General features: G+C 44.6%; 1 protein-coding gene across 2 annotated transcripts in view; it reads right to left on the bottom strand.

The window, feature by feature from the left end:
• The window catches only part of HYDIN (HYDIN axonemal central pair apparatus protein), a 326576-nt gene that overhangs the window by 92162 nt on the left and 212396 nt on the right, over positions 1-22018 (bottom strand). Inside the window, exons 26-37 of one of the 2 annotated variants that reach the window (XM_084906677.1) lie at positions 19344-19553; positions 16638-16775; positions 15511-15688; positions 13831-13955; positions 11241-11368; positions 10701-10837; positions 10342-10469; positions 9980-10171; positions 9509-9658; positions 6408-6647; positions 2656-2824; positions 1256-1423 (exon numbers count right to left, since the gene is read on the bottom strand). In XM_084906677.1, the coding sequence (XP_084762803.1) occupies positions 1256-1423; positions 2656-2824; positions 6408-6647; positions 9509-9658; positions 9980-10171; positions 10342-10469; positions 10701-10837; positions 11241-11368; positions 13831-13955; positions 15511-15688; positions 16638-16775; positions 19344-19553 (1963 nt within the window). Of the gene's footprint in view, positions 1-1255; positions 1424-2655; positions 2825-6407; positions 6648-9508; positions 9659-9979; positions 10172-10341; positions 10470-10700; positions 10838-11240; positions 11369-13830; positions 13956-15510; positions 15689-16637; positions 16776-19343; positions 19554-22018 lie in introns of those variants that run through there. The other variant, XM_084906678.1, reaches the window with a different exon arrangement.

The following is a 22018-nucleotide window of genomic DNA, read 5'->3' as shown; positions in this document are numbered from 1 at the left end:
TGCAATGTGGCCCGCACCGCGCTGTCATCACTGCACTCCGCTGTCAGTTTATGACATTGTCAGTTTATGACTGTTCAGTAAACCATTCGGCCCGCGATTTAGGCTGGATTTTAGATTTTGGCCCCTTTTCTGATTGAGTTCGACACCCCTAAAATAAATGATGGCATAGTCATGTTAGAGAATCCATACACAGTCATGCTAGAAGGTTTGGAAGATGCTCTTCATGGAGGAAGGTGAAAAGGCATCGAGCACTCTTCCCATTGCTGCTTAGAGAAAACTGGCCCCCAAACATTAAAATGTTAGCCCTGGCTGGTGTGGCTCCTTTGTTAGAACATATCCCCCATGTACAGAAAGGTCACGGGTTCAATTCCTAGTCGGGGCACACACCTGGGTTGCAGGTTTGCTCGGGTCAGGGGCACATACTAGGCAACTGATCAATGTTCCTCACATTGATTTTTTCCCTCTCCCTGTCCCTCTCCCTCTCCCTCTCCCTGTCCCTCTCCCTCTCCCTCTCCCTCTCCCTCTCCCTCTCCCTCTCCCTGTCCCTCTTCCTCTCCCTGTCCCTCTCCCTCTCCCTCTCCCTCTCCCTCTCCCTGTCCCTCTCCCTCTCCCTGTCCCTCTCCCTCTCCCGCTCCCTCTCCCTCTCCCTCTCCCTCTCCCTCTCCCTCTCCCTCTCCCTCTCCCTCTCCCGCTCCCTCTCCCTCTCCCTCTCCCGCTCCCTCTCCCTCTCCCTCTCCCTCTCCCTCTCCCTCTCTTTCTCCCTTTTCCTCTCCCTCCCCCTCTTCCCCTCCCACTCCCTCTCCCTCTCCCTCTTCCTCTCCCTCTCCCTCTCTTTCTCCCTTTTCCTCTCCCTCTCCCTCTTCCCCTCCCACTCCCTCTCCCTCTTCCCCTCCCACTCCCTCTCCCTCTCCCTCTTCCCCTCCCACTCCCTCTCCCTCTCACTCTCCCTCTCTCTCTTCCCCTCCCACTCCCTCTCCCTCTCACTCTCCCTCTCCCTCTTCCCCTCCCACTCCCTCTCCCTCTCACTCTCCCTCTCCCTCTTCCCCTCCCACTTTTCTCCCTCTCCCTCTCACTCTCCCTCTTCCCCTTCCTCTCCCTCTCCCTCTCCCTCTCTTTCTCCCCTTCCCCTCCCTCTTCTTCTTCCCCTCCCTCTCCTTCTCCCCCTCCCTCTCCCTTTTCTTCTCCCCCTCCCTCTCCCTCTCTTCCTTTCCTCCCTCTCTAAAATAAAAATAAAGTAAATGAAACAATCGGTTACTTTGAAACACCATTTTTTCCAGGCTGTCGTCATCCTCTTCATCATCTGGATTGATCTTGGCCTCCTCCCACTCCTCCAGGTCTGAGGCCACAGAGACCCCTCGGCTCAGGGAGGATCTTTTCTGGTTGGAGGGGGTTATCACCTCTGTGATGGGTATGTCTTCGTCTTCTGCCAGGGAGCCGGGGGACAGGGGAGAGTGGGTGAGAAAGGAAGACAACAAAGAGGAGGATTGCTGGGCTGGTTACCATCACCCTGGACCATCCAAAGCAAATCAACAAGAACTGCAGTTTCTCTGCCCGGAGTGTTTCTGCATTTTAACTTAAAGTGCCCCCCATAAAGTATTGCTCCAGAAAATTTGGGAAATTCAGAAAAGAAAAAAAAATTATAAAATTCAGTTTCCAAAAGAGAGAGAGATGAAGAAATGGTGACAGAGGACTTGCAGCTGGATTTTGTGATACCAGTGCAGGACAGCTAGCGACCTCTCACACGGCTAATGTCTCAAAACCTATCTTGCACACACCAATCTGTAACCTGCTTCCCCTTTTACCTTGTCCCGGTGGACATTTCTCCCTGTTGTTGTTAAGCATACTGACCCCTGTCGGCCCAGCGTGCCCCTCACTGCCCATCCCACAGCGTTTCAGGGGGTGCGCAGGATGGGGGCGTACACATGGATGCCCACCCCAACCCGGGGCCAAGGCATCCTCTTTGTTGAGGATTTGCATTTGGGCCAGAGAGGTGGCAGCTCTCTTGTGAAGGTGGCCATGTGACCTGGGACCGTGGCCTTCCCTGGACGTGGTGTGCGAAGGGGAGCAGGATGGTCCATGGTGAGAGAGCAGAGCGAGCAGAGGCCTGGGAAGCACTGGTAAGAAGCAGAGTGCCACCTTCCCGGGCTCCTCGGTGGGCCAAGTGGGAAAAGGAACCCACAGCTGCGGAGGGTAATGGGCATGAGAGGGACAGGGCCCTCCCCTGACTCCATGACGTCCTCTGTACGTCACAGCCTCTCCGCTCTGTGTCCCGGCCACCGGGCAGCCCCCGAGCGGAAATGTCTTTCCCTCCACCCGCTTCCTGACGGTGATCTCTCACAGGCAGGGGCTGTCTCATTGATCTTTCCCCACTCCCACTCAGTGCTCGCAACACAGCTTGTTTGCAGGGGCTTTAACTGGCTCCCCTGAAACTCATAATTGAAGTCCTAGCTCCCCAGAACCCCAGATGTGACTGTGGTTGAAGACAGGGCCTTCCAAGAGCAGAAAGTGTCCCTTCTGTGCACCCACACAGCGGGGATAACAGGACCACGTGGTAAGGGTTAGAAATACGATGCCTAAGGCATCTCGCCCTGGCCCTGGGACCATTGGGAGAAGCCAGGGCCGTGGTGGGAGCCGGCCCCTGAGGTGAGCTCTCACCATTGTCCTGAGCCAGAGCCTCCAGGTACTTCGCCTTCATCTGCTCCTCCTTGGACTGCTTCATCTCCCGAAAGTACTCGTACACTTCGGGGGGCAGCTTCTCCCCGGGGACGCGGAGGGGCAGCAGCAGGGTGTTGTAGGAGTCATAGCCCTTCAGTGACCTCAAGATCTGCGTGAGGACAGAGGAAAGTGCTGGTGGTGTCCCTGGAAGCTCCTCCCCACAGCCCTCCGTGGGGCTGCTCGCCTACCCGTCAGGCCCCTGCGCCTGCCCAAAGCGGGTGCGTGCAGAGGGCAGGGTGCTTCGGGGCGTCTAAAAGGTTCGCTGAGCCCTGAACCTGGGGAGATGGATCTTTATTTTGCTCCATTTCAGCCTGGACATTGAACGTGTGGAAGAGAATTTCCTTCTTGTTTTTTAATTTGTTATTGTTGTTAATCTTCACCTAAGGATATTTTTCCCATTGATTTTTTTAGAGAGTGGAAGGAAGGGGGAGAGACAGGGAGAGGGAAACATTGATGTGAGAGAGATACATCGACTGGTTGCCTCCCACATGCGCCCTTGAGCAGGGCTGGGGATCGAGCCTGCAACCTAGGTATAGGACCTTGACGGAAATTGAACCTGGGGCCCTTCAATCTACAGGCCGATGCTCTAACCACTTAGCCAAACTGGTGAAAGCTCTTCTTGTTTGGGTATTGTACTGATATCGTTGTAGTTTTCCATGGACAAAAGTACAGAACTCCTTTATCCACTTTGACAGATTCTTATAAAATATCATGCAGCATTATTATACTAAGTAAGGTGGTTTTCTCATAAATGGAGTAAACAAGTAAAATAGAATTAAGTATGCTATGTGTACATGTGTCTGAGAGAGAGAGAGATAGAGAGGAAGAAGGAAGAGGTAGAGAGGAAATGTGTAAATGTGTATTAGGATTGTCAGATGAAATATGGATGCCCAGTTAAATCTGAATTTCAGATAAACAATGAACACATTTTTTAGTATAAATATGTCCAATATTGCTTATCTGAAATTCAAATTTAACTGGGAAAACTGTGTTGCTGTTTTTTCCCCCTGATAAATGTGGCAACTTTGGTGTATATGCATATTTATAAAACAAAGTCCTAGAAAGCAATTACTTCCCATCTGACCCAATTTATCACTGCTGGCAAGTAACTGGACACCTGGCTCCACTGGTATGAAAAAATCCGTCTTGTTAGATAACCTTTCTCCAGGAACACCATTTTCAGTTGCTTGAAAACAGCGGTTAATAAGATCATTTAAAATATATATATATTTAAGAATAAAGGGCTAAGAATAGTTAGAGAATAAAGAAGATTGAGGAGAGAGGATCGTCATACCAGATATCAGGATTTACGAAGCTGGAGTGATAGATAGGGTGGCATTGATGTCGGGATAGATAGATAAACTGACCAGTGAAATGGAAGAGAGTTTAGGACTAACATTCATAGATGGAGATTTGACATGGGACAGAGGTCAGTGTGGGAAGGAAGGGATATTCCAAAGACGGCTTGCTACGGAGACACTAAGCCTTGGCCAATGGCTTCAGTTGGGTAACTAAAAAGCCAGCTCCAGAGCTTCCCAGGGCATCAGCTGAAGGCTCTGCTGCAATCTCTCACAGCTGGTCTTCTTCTCGCCCAAGTGTACTTTCCTACTCTTTCCAGGAGTTTCCCCCAAGAGTGCTCCCCAATCAACCTTCTGTACGCAGACCACAGAGTCTTAAATTCTGCTTTCCATTGAGCTTGGCCCACAACAGAGGATGCTGTGCCAACGTAAGCCATTGAGCATTTTATAAATACCCCATGAAAAGGTAGCCTTCAGAGGGACAGAGTCCCATTCTGAGGAAAATCTCTGGAGGCAGCATCTAAGTTAGGTAAAGCATAAACACTGGATGTAAAGAAAGTATAAGATTCAAATACCAAGTTGGGGGAGGGTCCCGAGGAAGCAGAGCCACCTTAGTTAGCTCGGCCAGTCCCAAATTCTTAACCCATGCAAAACATGAGATAACAGACATCCAAGTTGCTAAGCTTGGCGGTATTTTGTTGTGCAGTAATAAATAACTAATAAGAGTCAGATAGCTAAGCATCAGACTCCATGAACAGCAAAACTTCCTTAAAGTTAAAAATTTCTGCTCTGAAAAAAATATTAAGAGAATGAGAAAACAAACCACAGACTGGGAGAAAATATTGCAAAAGACACATCTGACAAAGGACTGTTATTTAAAAATATATAAAAAAAAATTCTTAAAAGTCAACAATAAGAAAACAAACAACCCGATTAAAAAGAAGGCAAAAGACCTTAACAGATACCTCAGCAAAAAGATGTACTGATGGCAAATAAGCATATGAGTGCATGCCCCATGTTATATGTCATCAGGGAAATACAATTAAGACAGCAATGAGTACTACCACAGACCTAACAGAATGGCCAAGGTCCAAAACACTGACGACATCAAATGTTGGTGAGGATGAGGAGCAACAGGGACTCTCAATTATTGCTGACAAGAATGCAAAATGGTACAAGCACTTTGGGTGACATGTTGGCTGTTTCTTAGAAACCTGAATGTATTCTTACGTATTGTGCTCCTTGGTATTTAGCAAAAGGAGTGAAAATTTTGTCTGCACAATATCCTGCACATGGGTGCTTACAGCAGCTTTATTCATAATTGCCAAAATTTGGAAGCAACCAAGATGTCCTTTAGTAGGTGAGTGGGTAAATAAATTGTAGTACATCCAGACAATGGAATGTTATTCAGCGACCAAAATAATTAGTTATCAAGCCACAAAATGACATGAAAGAAACTTAAGTGCATGTTATTAAGTGAAAGAAGCCAAGTTAAAAAGGCTACATACTGATTATGACTATATGACATCTTGGAAAAGACCAAGTTATGGAGACAGTAAAAAGACCAGTGATTGTCAGGGGTTCACAGGAGGAGGAGATTAATAGGCTGAGCACAGGAGATTTTTAGAGCAGTGAAATTTCTCTATGTGATACTATAATGATGCATAAATGTCATTATACATCTAGTCCATAGCGCATATAACATCAAGAGTGAACTTGAATGTACTATAGATTCTGGGTGATCATCATGGGTCAATGCAGGTTCATCAATTGTAGCAAATGTACATTCTAGAAAGGGATATTGACAAAGAGGGAAGCTATGATATGTAGGGGCAGGAGGATATTCCAATCTCTGTACTGTCCCCTCAATTTTAATATATTAAAACTGCTCTAAAAAAACAAATTAAAAAAAAAATAACATGAAGGAGCAACTAGAAATTATACAGCCCAGAACAAACAAAAAAAAGTGGCATTTTTATACGTCAACATAATTATATTAAATGAAAATGATCTAAATATACCAACTATGGACAGAGACTGTCAGAGTGTATTAAAAAAAAGACCCACTTATATGCTATCTACAAGAAACTCACTTCAGATATGACTGCTGCATATATTCTTCACTGTTTGAATTTTAACCATTAGCATGTGTTAATTTTCCAACTGGTTGATTAAACGCATAATGAGATCACTAAGAGGTAATGGATTCTGCTCAGGGCAAGGGAAGTAGGTTAGAAAAGTCCACAAAGTGACCTTTAAATTGACAAGGAAGGGTTCAAAGGGAAGGAGAGGCAAAGGTCAGGGGGCAGTTGCCTTGGCAGAGAGAAGGGCACCAGCACACGGCAGGGCCCAACATGGGCAGGAAGTGGAGGATGGGCTTGGGCCTCTGCTTACCTTCTCCTCTACGAGATACTGCTGGTCAAATTCTAAGGAGTAAAACTCAATGGGGAAGTCACAGGGGTTCTTCACCACCACCTCAGCCTCGTCTCCGGGGGCGTAAGGCAGCAGTGGCCCCAGCTCCAGGATTAAAGGACTGAATTCCAAGCGTGGCTCTAAACCCTGCCCCTGTGCCAGCAGCGTAAGCTTCTGAGTACTACGGGCAAGCTGGAACGTCAGGGTTTGACTGTAGAATTTCTGGAAAACATAAAAACAAAACAAACATCTGATTTTTCCCCCCTGTTACACACCATGTGAAACTGAAAACCACTGGAGTTGGGGGTGAGGGGAACAAAATTTAGATAAAGAGAGAAGTTCAGATGAAGAGAGAAAACTTTTCTTATGAAATAGCATGAGAGTAATTTCTGTTACAGGATGAATACTGCATATTGCATGCCAGGTGCTGTATCAATGCTTTATCACTTGGAGAAGGTCCTCTAAGTGCCTTGCTCATATCCCTCAGACGTCCAGGCTACTCAGATGTCCCACTGCCACGCTCTGTACCTCTGGGCATGCACCCCTGGGCTCTCATTTCATGGGCCTGGCTACCCAGGGACAGGGTTGGGCAGAGTGACAGAGAGTAACACCTCCTGAGTTCGACCCTCAATCAGGGACTCTAAGGAGTTAGCTCCCTTGCTCCTGAGGAGGGGCAACTCTGAAATGTGCACTTTGCATATTTTCTAAGTGTTTCCAGTGGGATTAGGTTCCAGTATCCAAGGTAGCTGAGTCACTCAGACATCCTATTAGCTGCCTTCCTTTCCTTTACCATTTTTCTACGTTTCTATCGGTATTCCCTACGCTTCTCAGATAATCTGTTCACATGAAAAAATGTCTCCAGGGCCGAAACTGGTTTGGCTCAGTGGGTAGAGCGTCGGCCTGAGAACCAAAAGGTCCCAGGTTTGATCCTGGTCAAGGCATGTACCTTAGTTGCGGGCACAGTGTGTAGGAGGCAGCTGATTGATGTTTCTAACTCTATCCCTCTCCCTTCCTCTCTGTAAAAAAAAATAAATAAAATGTATTTTTAAAAATGTCTCCAGGCTTGTTTTCTGGAGAATCTGAAAGACTGTATTTTCATTTTTTGACCACAGAGTTAAGTCATGGGTAATCAGCTACGGAATTCACTTCATCTGATACAGTTAGGATCCAAGTACCATTTGGTAGTGTTGCCACTGATTGTACTCTCGTTTCACTAAGGAACCTATTTAAAGATGTGGGGTTCATGGGCCTCATCCCAAACTTCTATGTTTTAATTGCTTTTCATGGAAACATTGCAAAAACATCCCATTCATTTCCTTGTTTTCTAACGCGGAGTATTCTGAACTTGTTATAATGTCTAGGAGTTGTGTGTATGGACATCGGTGATTTCTCTGCTGCTGATGCTGATGGAGGTATAGGTGTGGATTGTATGGGCTGCAAGGCAAACCAATGACGTGTATATAGCTAATAAATTCCTCTCCCAATCAGTGGAAGCATTTTATTAACTCTGACCAATTCAACCTTTATGGAATTGCCTGAACAAAGATTTTTTAGAACTATATTTACTAACATTTCCCTTTCAATAAAACAACCAAAACCTTGAGTAGGCCCCTTGACAGTCTTAAGATTCTCTAACAATGAAAAACATATTAATTCTATTTTCTTTTAAAAAGGGTTGGGGATATTTTTATAATAATAGAAACAGGGGATTTTATTTTATCTTGTTTTAATTTTTTTTTGTTGTTAATCCTCACCCAAGGGTATTTTTCCCCCATTGCTTTTTAGAGGAAGTGGAAGGGAGAGAGGGAGGAGGAGAGAGAAAGAGAGACACATCGATTGGTTGCTTCTTGCATGTACCCCGATGGGACCTGGGGATCAAACCTCCAATGCAGGTATATGCCCTTGACTGGGAATCGAACCTGTGACCCTTCAGTGCATGGGCCGACACTCTAACCATTGAGAACACTGGCCAGTCATAGAAACAGGGATTTTATTTCAGAATCAGATATGAAGTCATTAACTTTCTTTCTCAGATTCTTAAACATTTCCTCAAAGCCATTACCAGGAAAACCATAGGTATTCTAAAAACTTGCATGCTTCTTATTTTCTTTTAAAATAATTTTTTAAAAAGTCTCCCAAATGCTTTAAGCTTAGAACAAAAGTCTTCATAGTGTAACCTTTTGAAATCCTCTCTGTTTCTAAGTTTTTATTATTTTTACTGTGTTCTTTGTCAGAAGTAGCTTTGTGCTGTGGTATTCACAAATGAAACATTTCTGAGGCTCAGACAGTGTCCTCCAGGAGGTACTTATTATTATCAAAACTACTAATGATAATAGTTAATAGTTATTGAGACACTTACTACATATAGAGCAGTACTGCTGTCCATTTTATTCACATTAATCCACTTATTCTACAACATGACTCTAGGAGGTAGCTATTGCAATTGACAATGTCTTACCTGAAACCCTGGGGACAGACACATTCAAATTCAGATTTTTACAGAGAACAGGTACCCTATGTTACCCAATAGCCCCAGCAGGGTCTGGGGCAGGTCCTCTGGAGTCAAACACATTAACATTTCTGCATTGCATTGTTAGACTCTGCTAAGTGGGATAAATAAAGGTTATGTAGTCTCATGACAGTTCAGATGAGGTTTTTCTGCCAAATGAGTTTGGGTCTGAAACTTATGAGATTTCCCCCAGTTTTTGGAGCTTATTTGGATTCAGAATTGCAATAAGGGATTATTATTATTTTTCATATTATCTATGAGGAAACTGAAGTTGAGCGAGGTTAAGGAATTTGCTCAAAGCGACACAGCCTCTAATTGCAGAGGCAGGGGGCCATTAACCCAGGCCTGCTGGGAAAGCTGATGTGTCAGGCAGATGTGCTGACTGCAGAGCAGGTGCTCTTAACTTCAGGCCACACAGCTTCTATGTGAACCAAAGCATTGGCCTAACCAGAACAGAAGGCACAGGCTGCTTAAAGCTTCCCTGGACACCCACTGGAGACCCCATGAAGCCTGGACTTTGAGTAAAGCTCAGAGATTCAAAGTCTGAACGGAACCACATTTCTTTTCCACTTACCTCTTCTTTGGGCATGAACCTCACTTGCACGTTGTACTTCTCACCAGGATCCAAGACCCCTGAAGTGGGCTGGATCTCAAAGATCCGTGTCTTTGGCTTGAATTCGGTATGTAGCTTCCGTCTTAGGTACTTTGGCATGTGTTTCTCCAGCTGGTTAATAAATATTAGGCAATTAGACAACCATCTCTGGAAAATGGACTTATTCCAGCCTCTACTCACTCTACCTGCTCAGTGCCTCCCAGGCATCAGGGAATGGGTAGGTACCAGGGGTATAAAGATGAATAAGACATTCACCAGACAGATGGCCTGATAGATGCTCAAGGGCCGAGCGAAGGAACTAGATTTTATTCAGGAGGCGATGGCTGTCACTCAGAGTCTGAGCAGGAGAGTGAAATGATGAGAATGAATGCCTAGAACATCTGGCTGAAGTGGAGACGGAAAAAGGGGATCAACGGGCCGCAACTCACTTACCTTGTTAAATGGCTTATGGATGACGACAAACCATTCACAGGGAACTTGAAGCTGATTGTAGAGCTGAATAGTTTCCACAAGGCACTGTCCACACTGAATTGTGGCAAACTCCACTTTTTCACAAGACAGTGTCATCGTGGGAATGGCCACGTGGACTTGCAGACAGATGTGAACTGTTGGCCCTCCAACCACCTAGAGCGGCCGTAAAATTGTGTTAACGTAGCATGTGGCTCAGGGTCAGGGGTTGGGGGTGGTGGGGAGAGAATCATGACTCTGAAAGAGTAACTGGATCACCCCAGGGGTGATCGACCAGCAGAGGTGGGAGCTGGGAAGGCTCAGCTGGCCCCAGCGGTGCATCTTACTTTGATGGGCAGAAGGGCTTCTTTGTTTCCAACAAAATTATTGGTCCCTTGCGAGTCAAATCTCATTTCAAATGATTCCGTTTCGCAGTAAGGCAGATGCTTTACACGATCCAGCTCAGTACTAAAGCCTGGACCAAGACAGACAACATTTCTTTGTGGGAAAGAGAAATAGCAAGCAAGAGCTGCTTTAGTTAGAAGCCCCTCTGGGGCAGGATAACCATCCAAAGACCCAATTAACGACCCAACAGTTCTTTCCGCTGACCCCAGAGGAAACACACATTCTTCTCCAGAAAGACAGGACGGATGGCCTTGTTGGGAATGGCAAGGGGCAGTGGGAAAGGTCTTCCCGGCCTGGTTACCTGTGTCGTGAAGGACGCGCTTCTCCGCGTGGAAGGACACTGGGATGTGACTGGTGTTGGTGATCTTGACGATGTGGGATCTGGTGTCACCAAGGATGATGTGGCCAAAGTCTAGGATATACTCTGGCAGCTGGATCCTGAAATGAGTAACAAGCTCTCCTCACCAGTCACTCTTCCAAAAGCGAGGGAGCGTGGGGCTCTCTCCCGTCTTCTGTGCACAACGCTATACTCTGGAGTTGGGAACAATGAATGGCCCCAGAGGGGAGACCAGGTACATCTTCCCTCAGAAGCCCACACTGTTGTTTCAGCCATGATCTCAAAACACCTTCAACGTGGGCTCTCATGACCCTGAACCTGGCCTGTCCGTCAGACAAACCCAGCGGGTTCCTGCCTGGTTAGCTGGAAGATAAAGGATAGCACATGCATGAGAGGAGGGGATTACACTCCTGTATGACCAACCATCATGCCAGGCAGCACTCTGCTGGGCGGCAGTGCTCGCTCCACTATACCCTGAAACAAACAACACGGAAGGGCACTCACTTGGCTAGTCTATGGCGACCCCGATGGCCGACTTCGTCCAGGGGATCGTAGATGACTGTTTTCTGATGTTCCATGGTATAGTTTTGGACTATTAGTCGCTCTACTTCCATCTGGAGCTGCGCACTCACCTGGAGCAACGGAGAAGAGCAAAGGAGCAAACTTTCCCAGAACATGCATTCTCAGTGTGGGCACTATCACCCCTCAGGATGATAGGCAGTCTATTGTGATATTAACATTTCCACGGGGGTGGGTGGAGTATGCAAGTAGCACAGCTATGGCATGAGTAGTCTCAGCTATAGAAAGGGATGAACTACTCATATTGATGGATCTTAAGGGCTTCATGCTGAATAAAAAAAAAGCCAACCTCAAAGATTACATACTGTGTGATTCCATTTACACAACATTCTTGAAATAACAAAAGTATAGAGATGAAGAACAGATTAGTGGTTGCTAGGGCAACAGATGGAGAGATTTAGGATAGGTGTAGGATGTCAGAGCAAATAAAAGAGAAGAGAAGCGACTTCTTCCCACTCCCTCTTCTTCTTCTTTTTTTTTTTAAAAAAAATATTTTATTGACTTTTACAAAGAGGGAGAGGGGTAGAGAGTTAAAAACACTGATCAGCTGCTTCCTGCACACCCCCTACTGAGGCTATGCCCACAGCCAAGGTACACGCCCTTGACTGGAATCTAACCTGGGACCTTTCAGTCCACAGGCAGACTCTCTATCCACTGAGCCAAACCAGTCAGGGCTACCCAGTCCCTCTTCTTAGAGCATTCACTTTAGAGAACTTGTTACTTTTTTCTCTGCCTCTTTGAATGTATGTAAATCTTCCTGAGGGCCATATAAGCTTCTTGTCAGCTTTACAACTCAAAGTGCCTTTCTTAAGGATCTGGGACTGTTTCTTGATGTGATCATCAAGGATAATGGAGCCCCTACCACCCAGTTTTTTAAAATATATATATTTTATTGATTTCAGACAGAAAGGGAGAGAGAGAGAGAGAGAGAGAGAGACACCAATGATGAGAGAAAACCATTGATAGGCTGCCTCCTGTATGCACCCTATTGAGGATTTAGCAAGGGTGGGCATGTGCCCTTGACTGGAATTGAACCCGGGACTCTTCAGTCTGCAGGCTGATGCTCTATCCACTGAGCCAGACAAGCTAGGGCTCTACTGCCCGGTTTCTGTGGGAGCTTAAAGTCAGAGGGCCCTGTCATAAAAACACAAGAAATTTGGTTTCCTTTGGATAAAGCCAATTAGCTAACGCAGATGGTCACTCCAATCACAATGTGATTTTAGAAGGAACTATGTGTGACAAATGGTGCTGCCAAGTCTGCTCGTGAGGATGAGTAATAGCTCTTACTCTGGGATTAGTTACTGCCTCACTTGAAAATATTTATGCATCTGCTCAGCTGTATATGAGGCCAACCCTTCTTCCTGTCATGGCAATCTCTTAGTAAACTGCCTGTGACACAGATCTCATTCTGGTTTCATAATAATTTTTTTTTAATTTTTCATTTATCTTTGTGGAGAGATTTTTCTGGCTTGGAAGGAGATTTTGTGTAATTCTGTTTCCCCAACAAGCACAAGGATCCTTGTGGTGAAGGAGCTGTTCTATTTCTTATCTACACATGAAAAATCACAAAGGAGCACCCCCCACCCCCACATGCCAGTGCACATGAAATTGATGCATGATCTCCACAGTGTGTACCAATGTCGATCTCCTAGTGTTGATGTTGTACTATAGTTATGGAAGATGCTACCAATGGGAAAAATATTTTTCACAACTTCCTGAGAATAATTATTTCAAAATCAAAATCAAAACATGTAATGCCAAACCATTCAAAGAGATTATGTTTTACATATAATGCATGTATTTCATGGGGTATCACTCAATACACTTCCTGGGAAACTCCCTATCTCCTGTGATCACAGTGACCATCTGATAGCTCTCCAATCGCTTCCTCCAACTTCTCTCTCTCCCCAGGTCCATAGCAATGGTTCCAGCTCCCTATCGGGTGCCTCTACATGGAGGATGCACAGAAATTTCAGGTGTAATAATGGGACCATTTGAATTCATCTCCCTTCCTCCTCTTCCACCCAAAACTTGTTTCTCATCCGAGTTTCTTATCTGCGTGTCCCCTCCTTACTTTGTCATACAAGCAAATCACCTACAAGTTACCTCTTCTTCACTCCAACATGTGCTCAATCCATGACCAACCTACCTCCAAACTATTTCTTGAATTCACCCAATTCTCCCTACTTTCCGGGCCATCACTTTTGTTTAAACTACCATCACCTGTTATCTAGAATGACTCCGGCAGATTTAAAATAAAAGATGCAAAATACGATTATGTACGGCCTCCATTGAAACACAGTGCCTTCTTCCTGTGGCCCTCAGGATAAAGTTCACAACCCTCAATAGGTTCAACAGCAGGCTGCTCATCTCTTCAGGCTCATCTTGGTTCCCTTCCCTCACCTCATCTCTGCTATACCTTTTCCTCCTTTCCATGTTCTTTCTGCCCCTGGATCTTTGTACATATGGCCCTTATGCCACATACATGCTGTGCAAGGACTAAGGCTAGTCTTACCATAATAGGCTCATCCTCAGGATTTTCCTCAATGATCTCTGTGTGACTAAATGTTTCATATTTGTCTAACTCATTTTTTAGGTTTTCTCTGGCCTGATTCAAGAAGAATTCGTACTTTTCATTCCCTGTGGGGATTGGGAGGAGAAGAAAAGCAGGATGGTTAGAAATATATGAATTATGTCCCCAACACAGACCCTTAGCTCAGGTTAAATAAAGTGAGAAGAGAAATGAACGTTTTTGGTGCCCCTGTTTTCTCTGCTTTAGAGGATGAGGTCATGTGTGAGCGAGCTGAATTTGTACCAGAGACATCACTGCGTTTAATGAGATGATGCTTTAGTACCAGCTGGTTCTCAAGAAGCGGGTGGCGGTAACATCCTAAGCCAATCTTACGTTGACTGCCTGGGTCCCAGCTTACCTGGTACATTCCCAGTTCTAGTACAGACAGCTGCACAACTAGAGAAATCCCTCAGGCTGGACCAACCCAGACAGCTGGTCACCCTTTCAATTAGTTTTCATGGGCCTTAAATCTCAAGTTGCTTTAATTACAACTAAATAAACTACAATCCCCAGAATCAGGGAGGGCAGGCAAGTGGCGGAGAGGTTTCAGATCCCCAAGTTCACCAGTAAGCAGTGCAAGGCAGGCAGAGGAACTACAGTGCCTTTAGGAAACGATGGGAAGCCGGGGGACTGCGGGGGACCGGAGCACAGAAGACCCGGCTAATGGTACTCAGATTTCAATGATTTTAAAGCCATAGGAGGCCAGCTGGGTGCCCAGGGTCCAGCTGTGGTAAAGGCCTTCCTTCCTGTCAATTCTGTGTGGACTTGGTCTGACTTCTGTCTGCTGGAACTCCAGATGCCAGGGTGTGACATGGTCTTAGTTTTACTAATGTTTGTGTTCATATTTCCAGGGAGCAGACTATTAACATTTGATAGATGATTATCAACAGTTGAGTTAGTGACTTTGGGGAATGGGGTGGCAGGAAAGGAAGAAGTGTGAAGGTTTAGTCTGAATCTACTTAGGGGCTAGAAGAGGGATTCATGAAGAAGAGTGAAGTTTCTCTGGCCTCTGACTCAGCAAGAAAGAACCAGAGTCTATGGCTATAAAAGAGCGGATCGCCTTTCGGATCTGCCAAGACAGAAACAGTCTGGTACAGAGGGATGCTATGAGGAAGCCTTGGCTAGAGATGTGGGCAGGCGATTAACAAGTCTTAATTCTCTTCCAAACTCCGTAATACCAAAAAGGAATCAGAACCTTGGTTGCCTTTCAGTAGAGTTTATATCTTGAGAATTGTACCCCTGGCAGTAAAATCAGCCTTCAGGTTCTCAGCGGGCACCTGTGAGGGTGCCACTGGGGAAGGACAACTCGGAGGGAGATGACAGTTGGGAGGAAAGGCACTGGAAGAAAATGCAGTTGGAAGAGCAATTTCCTGATGCCTCCATGATGGCAAAGCTGACCAGGGGTCTTAATGTGCGACTGCCAGGACCACGTCTTATCTCACTGAACCCAGGTCACCATGTCAATTTCAACTCTTGATTTTCTTGCAGTGGAGGAATAACACAGAAGGGAACTAGTAGGGAACCGCCACAAAAATGATGTGGGTAGCCTTCAACCTTCAAGAGAGCAAAGCTAAAATGCATATTTTGTCCTCTGTGGTGAACTATAACAGCGGGTAGCAGTACCTTTGAGGTTTCTGGGGAGATCGAGGCAGATTCGGGGGAAGATTCCCTCTCCACTCAGTGTGATATACTCCGGGTCCAGGTGGGCGATCTGTACCTGAAAACTTCTTTGGAAGATCTCAGGAACTCCAGGTAAGTAGTAAACCTTCAACTCCTGCTCTTTAAGTGAACTGATAAAACCCTGTGCAGCAGAAAGACCAGAGTGAAGATTCAAATTGGTACAATGGACTCTTGCTTCTGGCAGTGTGATGGACTAGATAACCCCAAGCGCCTACAGTGCTGTATTCTCCATTCAACATTCCCTCTCCAGGATTTATTTTCATGAGGAAATTATTTTCATGATGAGAAAACTTCAACAAAAGTATTTTAAAGCTGGTAGATTAACGTACAATGTACAAGAAAGTACTTCCTCCATTTGCTTTGAAAACCAATTTGGCCCATTGCAGTCTACTGTTGTTTTCATACCTGCTAGTGAAAAATTGCTCTTGTAGTCAATGGACAGAAGGCCCTCAGCTTCAAAGAATCACAAGGAAGTGTGAAGACATAAATAGGAAATAAAATATCTTGCCCTAGTTGGCAAGTGGAGTGAGTGTCAGCCTGCAGACTGAAGGGTCTTCCTTGGGTTTGAATCTGATAAAGGGCATGTACCTCGGTTGTGGGCTCTATCCCTGGCCCTGGTTGAGGTGCATGTGCAGAAGACAACCAATTGATGTCTCTCTCCCACAATGATGTTTCTCCCCCCCACCTCTCTCCCTCCCTCCCTTCCTCTCTTTCTAAAAATCAATGGAAAAATATTTTGGGTGAGGATTAACAACCACAAAAAAGAATAAAAAGGGGAAAAAAATCTATCTTAAAAATATGAAAAAACATCTGGGGTTGTATTGTCTTTTTCCTTATTGGACCCCTGGTGCTTGAATGGTGCCTGGCGAATGCAGGACTCTAAATATTTGTTTAGTGAGTGAGTGAAGTGCTTGGATTGATTTATTTTTCTTGCTTCTGAGAGCTCTTTGATTTTAAAAATATCATTTCCATAACCCTGGCCGTGAACGTTTAGTGTAATGTGACCTGGCTCCGGGTTGACTTGAAGCTTTGAATTGGGGCTCCTCTGACCATCATCACAGGCTACTTACTGAAAGAGGCAGGATGAGCGGCACTCCGGGCATGAGGTTGTCCGGCGAAGAATGGTAATTGGTCAGCACCTTGAACTCGAAGCCGACTTTCCCAGTGTTCTTCAGTGTGACTTTATTCTCTGTGACCCGGTCGAACAGCTTGAGGAGAAGGAGGAAAACAGTGACCCCTGTGTCATCGCCCTTGGGGATGCTGCTGTCATCCTAACAAAGGTGGCTGGACAAACATGCCTCAGAGACACGGATTTTATTTCTCAGGATGCTAGACGCTGCCAGTCTCATTTCAGTATCACAAAAAGGTGCCGACTAGCTCTACCTTAGTTCTCGTAACAACTCATATAGGTCAGTATGACTGTGGGGTGAGCATCTCATCTCCCCAGACTTCAGTTTCTTCACCACAAAGACCTAATATTATAGGATCTTAAAGTAAGCTTTTCTACACCAAGATTATCTCCTCCTCCTCCTCCTCCTCCTCCTCCTCCTCCTCCTCCTTCTTCTTCTTCTTCTTTAAAAGATTTTTCTAGAATGAATTTTTCTATTTATATGGTAAGACTGGGAATAATAGGTCAGACATGAGTTTGTTTACACAATTCAGCAACTAACCAGCAAGTCCAATAATCACAAACTAAGGCCACCTTAGAGGTCCTTAGGACAAGAGAGGGCAAGGACTAGCTGCTTTAAAAAAAATACGCTCTGAGCTGAGCCAGGACCAACTGCCAGCAGGACCCTGGAGATAAGGAATGAAAGAGAATTCTGTTTGGTCAGTGCAATAAAAAAGGTCTCAAAAGGTGCTGGGTAGATTTGATTTTAGCCACAATCTTTAACCTATAGATACACACACACACACATATGATTCAGTAATTATAACTGCAGTAGCTACATTATGGGGATCCAATTCCCATTAAAGTTTGGTAGGAAATATGGTCTCTGATTACATAACACAAAATCTAATTGGGAAGAGAAGATGTAAAGACATTGAATTAACTAGCAATTATTCCAAAGCAAAAATTAAAAGATATAAGATATTATGGCAAAGACTATACGTTAGTGCCCAGAGAATATCAAGTAAGAGAAAGACAAGTGAGGAATGGAGCTGAGCTGAGCCTCACAGTATACGTAAGTCTGGGCTGCAGGGTGGAGGATGAGTGGGGTAATTTAAGAGTAAGTGTGCAGGCCTGAGGGGCTGGGATGCATTAGGGCCAGCGGGTAAAACAGCTTGGCCCCAAATGAATGAAGAGCTGTAATGGGGAGGGATGAAGAACCAAGTTTAACCTGTTAACCGAGCGGGACTTATAAATACGTCAAACGTAAACAATATCTGGAACAAGGAGGACATATGAATACGTCCTTGAAATATATGTTGCGCCCTGAAACGGACAGTATATATTTTTTGTAATCTTTATAATTGTTTTAATTCGATGTTTCCATTTTTTTGTTGGTATTCTTTTCTATTTGTTTGTAATTTTGTATTTTCCTTTGTGCTTTATATATAAACAAGAAAATATATATTTCATTTATTTTACTTAAGTATAAATAAAAATAATAATAATATGAAATTACGTCCACCGGGCGTGACGTACTGACACGTCCTAGTGAAAGAGTATGCGCCCGTTATACTTTGCGTATAATTAAAAAGGGAACTCCCTGGTTAACAGGTTAATGTAAGGAGCAGCAGTTAATGGGGGGACTTGAGATGCCCTTACCCAATAGAGGAACCTGCAATAGCTATGTTATGGGCGGCAGAGGAAGGGACTCATGACTGAAGACCTTCTCTGGCCCAGCACAGTATTGGACCGGTCCCTTAAGTAACCACAGCCACTTGGTGAGACAGGCATTGCTACCCCATCCCAATTGTAGGAAGTAAAATCAGGATAATATCCCAGTTCTCCTGACTACAAAACCATACTACTAATATTTCCTCAATACTACAAGGCCTTCCCAAATGCCGCTGGATGAACTGTTCAAGGATTGATGGGATAAAAATGAAATTTAGGGACAATCTGTCTGGCAATAGATGTTTAAATGGGTTAGCAGAGTTAGCTAAGCATGGGTTGTAATCCCTCACTTCCTTGGGGTCCATGGACCAGAGGTACAGTCACCACGTAGGAGCTTGTTAGAAATACAGATCCTCAGGCCCCGCCCTGGATCTACTGGACCAGAATCTGTACCTGAACAAGATTCCCAGGTGACTCGTACACGCATTACAGTTTGAGAAAAACTGCCGTGACAATTTAGGCGTGGCTTGATGGGACTCTGCAGTGTGATAACCACAGTGGCGGTGGGGAAGGAACATCGATTCAGAGGGGGTCCCGCTGGATGAATCAGCAACCCATGGGTGCTGGAAGGCTGCGGGGAGGTGAAGGAGAAAGTGCAGTGGGAATGCTGTGGAGACCGTAAACTCCAGGGACTGAGGCGGTAGTGTGTCACTGAGAGAAACAGAGAGGTTGGGATGAGTTTGTGGATTGAGAGGGAAGATGCGCATTTTAGCATCTAGCGTGCTGAATTTCAGGAGACGGTGAGAAAAGCAAGCGAAGACACTTGGCAGTGGGAGGATGCCCAGGGTTAGCGGGGATGGGGGGGGCAGATGAGAGGTCAAGGAGAGCGGTGATGGTGAGACTATGGTGATTGGGGGTTCCAGAGAGCTTAGCGCACAAGGATGATGACTGATGTTTAAGGCAAAAGCAGAAAACCTCCTGATGGTGGCCATACCTGTAACCCATAGTTGATGTCCTTGGTGTCAAAGGAATAGCTGACCACGGAGGCCTCTCCCCGCAGGGTTATCTCGTAGTTGGGCCCTCCTTCCACTTTGCACAGAGCTTTCGCCTGGGCGACCATGTCACAGTGTCCGTAGAAGGTGAAAGCTATCTGGTAGCTACGGTACGGCTCCAGCTCTCCATAGAGGGGCAAGACGTCAAACACCTGCAGAGAGAGTCATTCTATTAGATGAGAGCATCTATCGGGATGGGGAGCCGGCAAAAGGTAAGTTTAAGTCCAGGCGATTTATAGATCCTTTCCTCACTAACTTGTTTGACTCTGTGCCAGGTGACTAGCCCAGCACCTTGAAAATACAGGACGGTCACGGCAGTAACAGTGCTCTGGCAAGACTTAAATGTCTAACGTGGGGCAGTAATAAGAATTAGTGTGAGGTGACTTTGGTGCCCAGGAGATGTTACTTCTTCTATCCCAAGGGAAAGTCTCTCTTTCTGTTCGGAGAGCCATAGGGATTCCTGAAACTCCACCTGGCTCTGGTTTGGCTCTATTCTTTCTGTCTCAGCAGAGTTCCCTTTTAATCCCTCAAAATTAGAGGTGTGAGGGGAAGTTAGCAAGCAGTTACAATGGGGTCATCAATGTGCTTCTCCCCATCACAAAGAAAAATGAAGCATGTTGTGTATATTTCAAGAATACAGGCGTATCTCATTTTAGTGCACCTCACGTTTTATTGTGTTTTGCAGATATTGCTTGCTTTTTTTTTTTTTTTTTTTTTTTTTTACAAATTGAAGGTAAGACCCTCCACTAGCAAAAAGATTATGACTCCCTGAAGGCTCAGAGAGGTTAACAATTGTTAGCAATAAAGTAATTTTTAATTAAGGTATGTATATTGTTTCTTTTAATACATATGCTATTGCACACTAAAGAGACTACACTATAGTGTAAACATAACTTTTACTAGCGGCCCGGTGCACGAATTCATGCACTAGTCGGGTTCGGCCAGCCCGCCCTGATTGGGGCCGATTGAGTTGGGGCCAGCCAGGGCAAGGGGACACACAGGAGGTTGGCTGGCCGGCCCCATCCCCAATTGGGCCGGTTGGCCGGATGCAATGTGTGTCATAGCTATGGGTCATTCCAGTCGCCTCAGTCACTGGACTTTTATATAATAGATTTACTTTATTGTGGTGGTCTGGAAAGAACTGACATATCTATGAAGTACTTCTATAATACATTTTTTTCCCTATGGATATAATTGGACAATTTTTTTCCTATGGAGATAATTGGACAAAATGTATGTACAGGGATGTTTACTGCAGCGTTATTTAAAGTAGCAAGACTTTAGAAGCCAATTAAATGCCTATCAATAAGGGATCACTTTAAATGAAGTGTATGTGGTACTCTACTCATGAAGGATGATGCAATGTGTATTTATGGACTAGAAATAATGCACACAACAGATTATTGAGTGAAGAAGCAGTTCCATTTATGTAAAATGAGATATGCCATTGTATCACCCTGGAAGATGTGAGCATGTGCACATTCATTCAGAGATTTGCATAGGCAAATAGATATATCTGGGAGGCTGTTTGCTAAAATTTCAGTAATATTTTTTTCTATAAATGGTGGGATTTTGAGGATTTTTGCTTTCAATTTTCTGTTTTCTTTGACAATCATCTTCAGCTATAGGAAAAAAATTAACATTTCAAAGACAAGTGTTTTATATACAAACACATACTCATTCTAATAAAATGTGAAAAATACAGAAACATTAAAATAGGGAAATACAAATCAACCATGAGATTATACTGTAGATATATGAATATATGTGTGTATATTTGTATATATATTTATATTCTGAGTTTTCAGTTGATATTATGAGTGGTGCTTTCCCATGTAACTAAATATTCTTTACAAGAATCATTTAAAATAATTTTAAAAAATTGGCCCTAACTGGGTTTGCTCAGTGGCTAGAGCTTCAACCTATGGACTGAAACATCCCAGGTTCCATTTTGGTCAAGAGCATGTACATACGTACATACATAGTACATACCTATGTACATACTTCAGCTGCAGGTTCGATCCCCAGCCCTGGATGGAGCACATGTGGGAGGTAACCAATTGATGTATCTCTCTTACAATGATGTTTCTCTCTCTCCCTCCCCTTCCTCTATTTCTAAATATCCATGGGAAAATACCCTTGGGTGAGGAATAACAACAACAAAAATGGAACATGTAGTATTTTTTACTTAATATATCAAAGATTGATCCAAGTCAATATATAAAAAACTTCCTCATTTTCTGCAAAAGAATTTCATAGTATAATTCTTCTGCAGATAAAATTTAGTGTATTTAACTGGTCTCGTATTATGGAGCCATTGCAATTTTTCTTGCTTTTACCAACAGCGCTGCAATGAATGAGAACAATGACATGTCTCGATGTAAATGTAAAGGTGTATGTGGAGAATAATATCCCCGCAGAGGAAGCGTGCATTTTAAATTCTGACACTCTCACCAAATCGTATGTCGAGAGGCTAAGCCAATGCATCCTCCTTCTTAAGGAGGGTGGCAATGCTTGCTTATCCCGCACTGCAGCTGCAGTCGTTTATCCTCATGGACATACACTACTTTATTTTTCCAATTTTTTTGCTATTTCTAAAGTGTTGTAACAAACATCT

The sequence above is a fragment of the Pipistrellus hanaki genome, assembly GCF_964339955.1.
Source record: "Pipistrellus hanaki genome assembly, chromosome: 15".
In the NCBI taxonomy this organism is placed as follows: domain Eukaryota; kingdom Metazoa; phylum Chordata; class Mammalia; order Chiroptera; family Vespertilionidae; genus Pipistrellus; species Pipistrellus hanaki.
The sequence above is the reverse complement of the archived record's forward strand: the minus strand, read 5'-3'. Positions and strand labels throughout refer to the sequence as shown.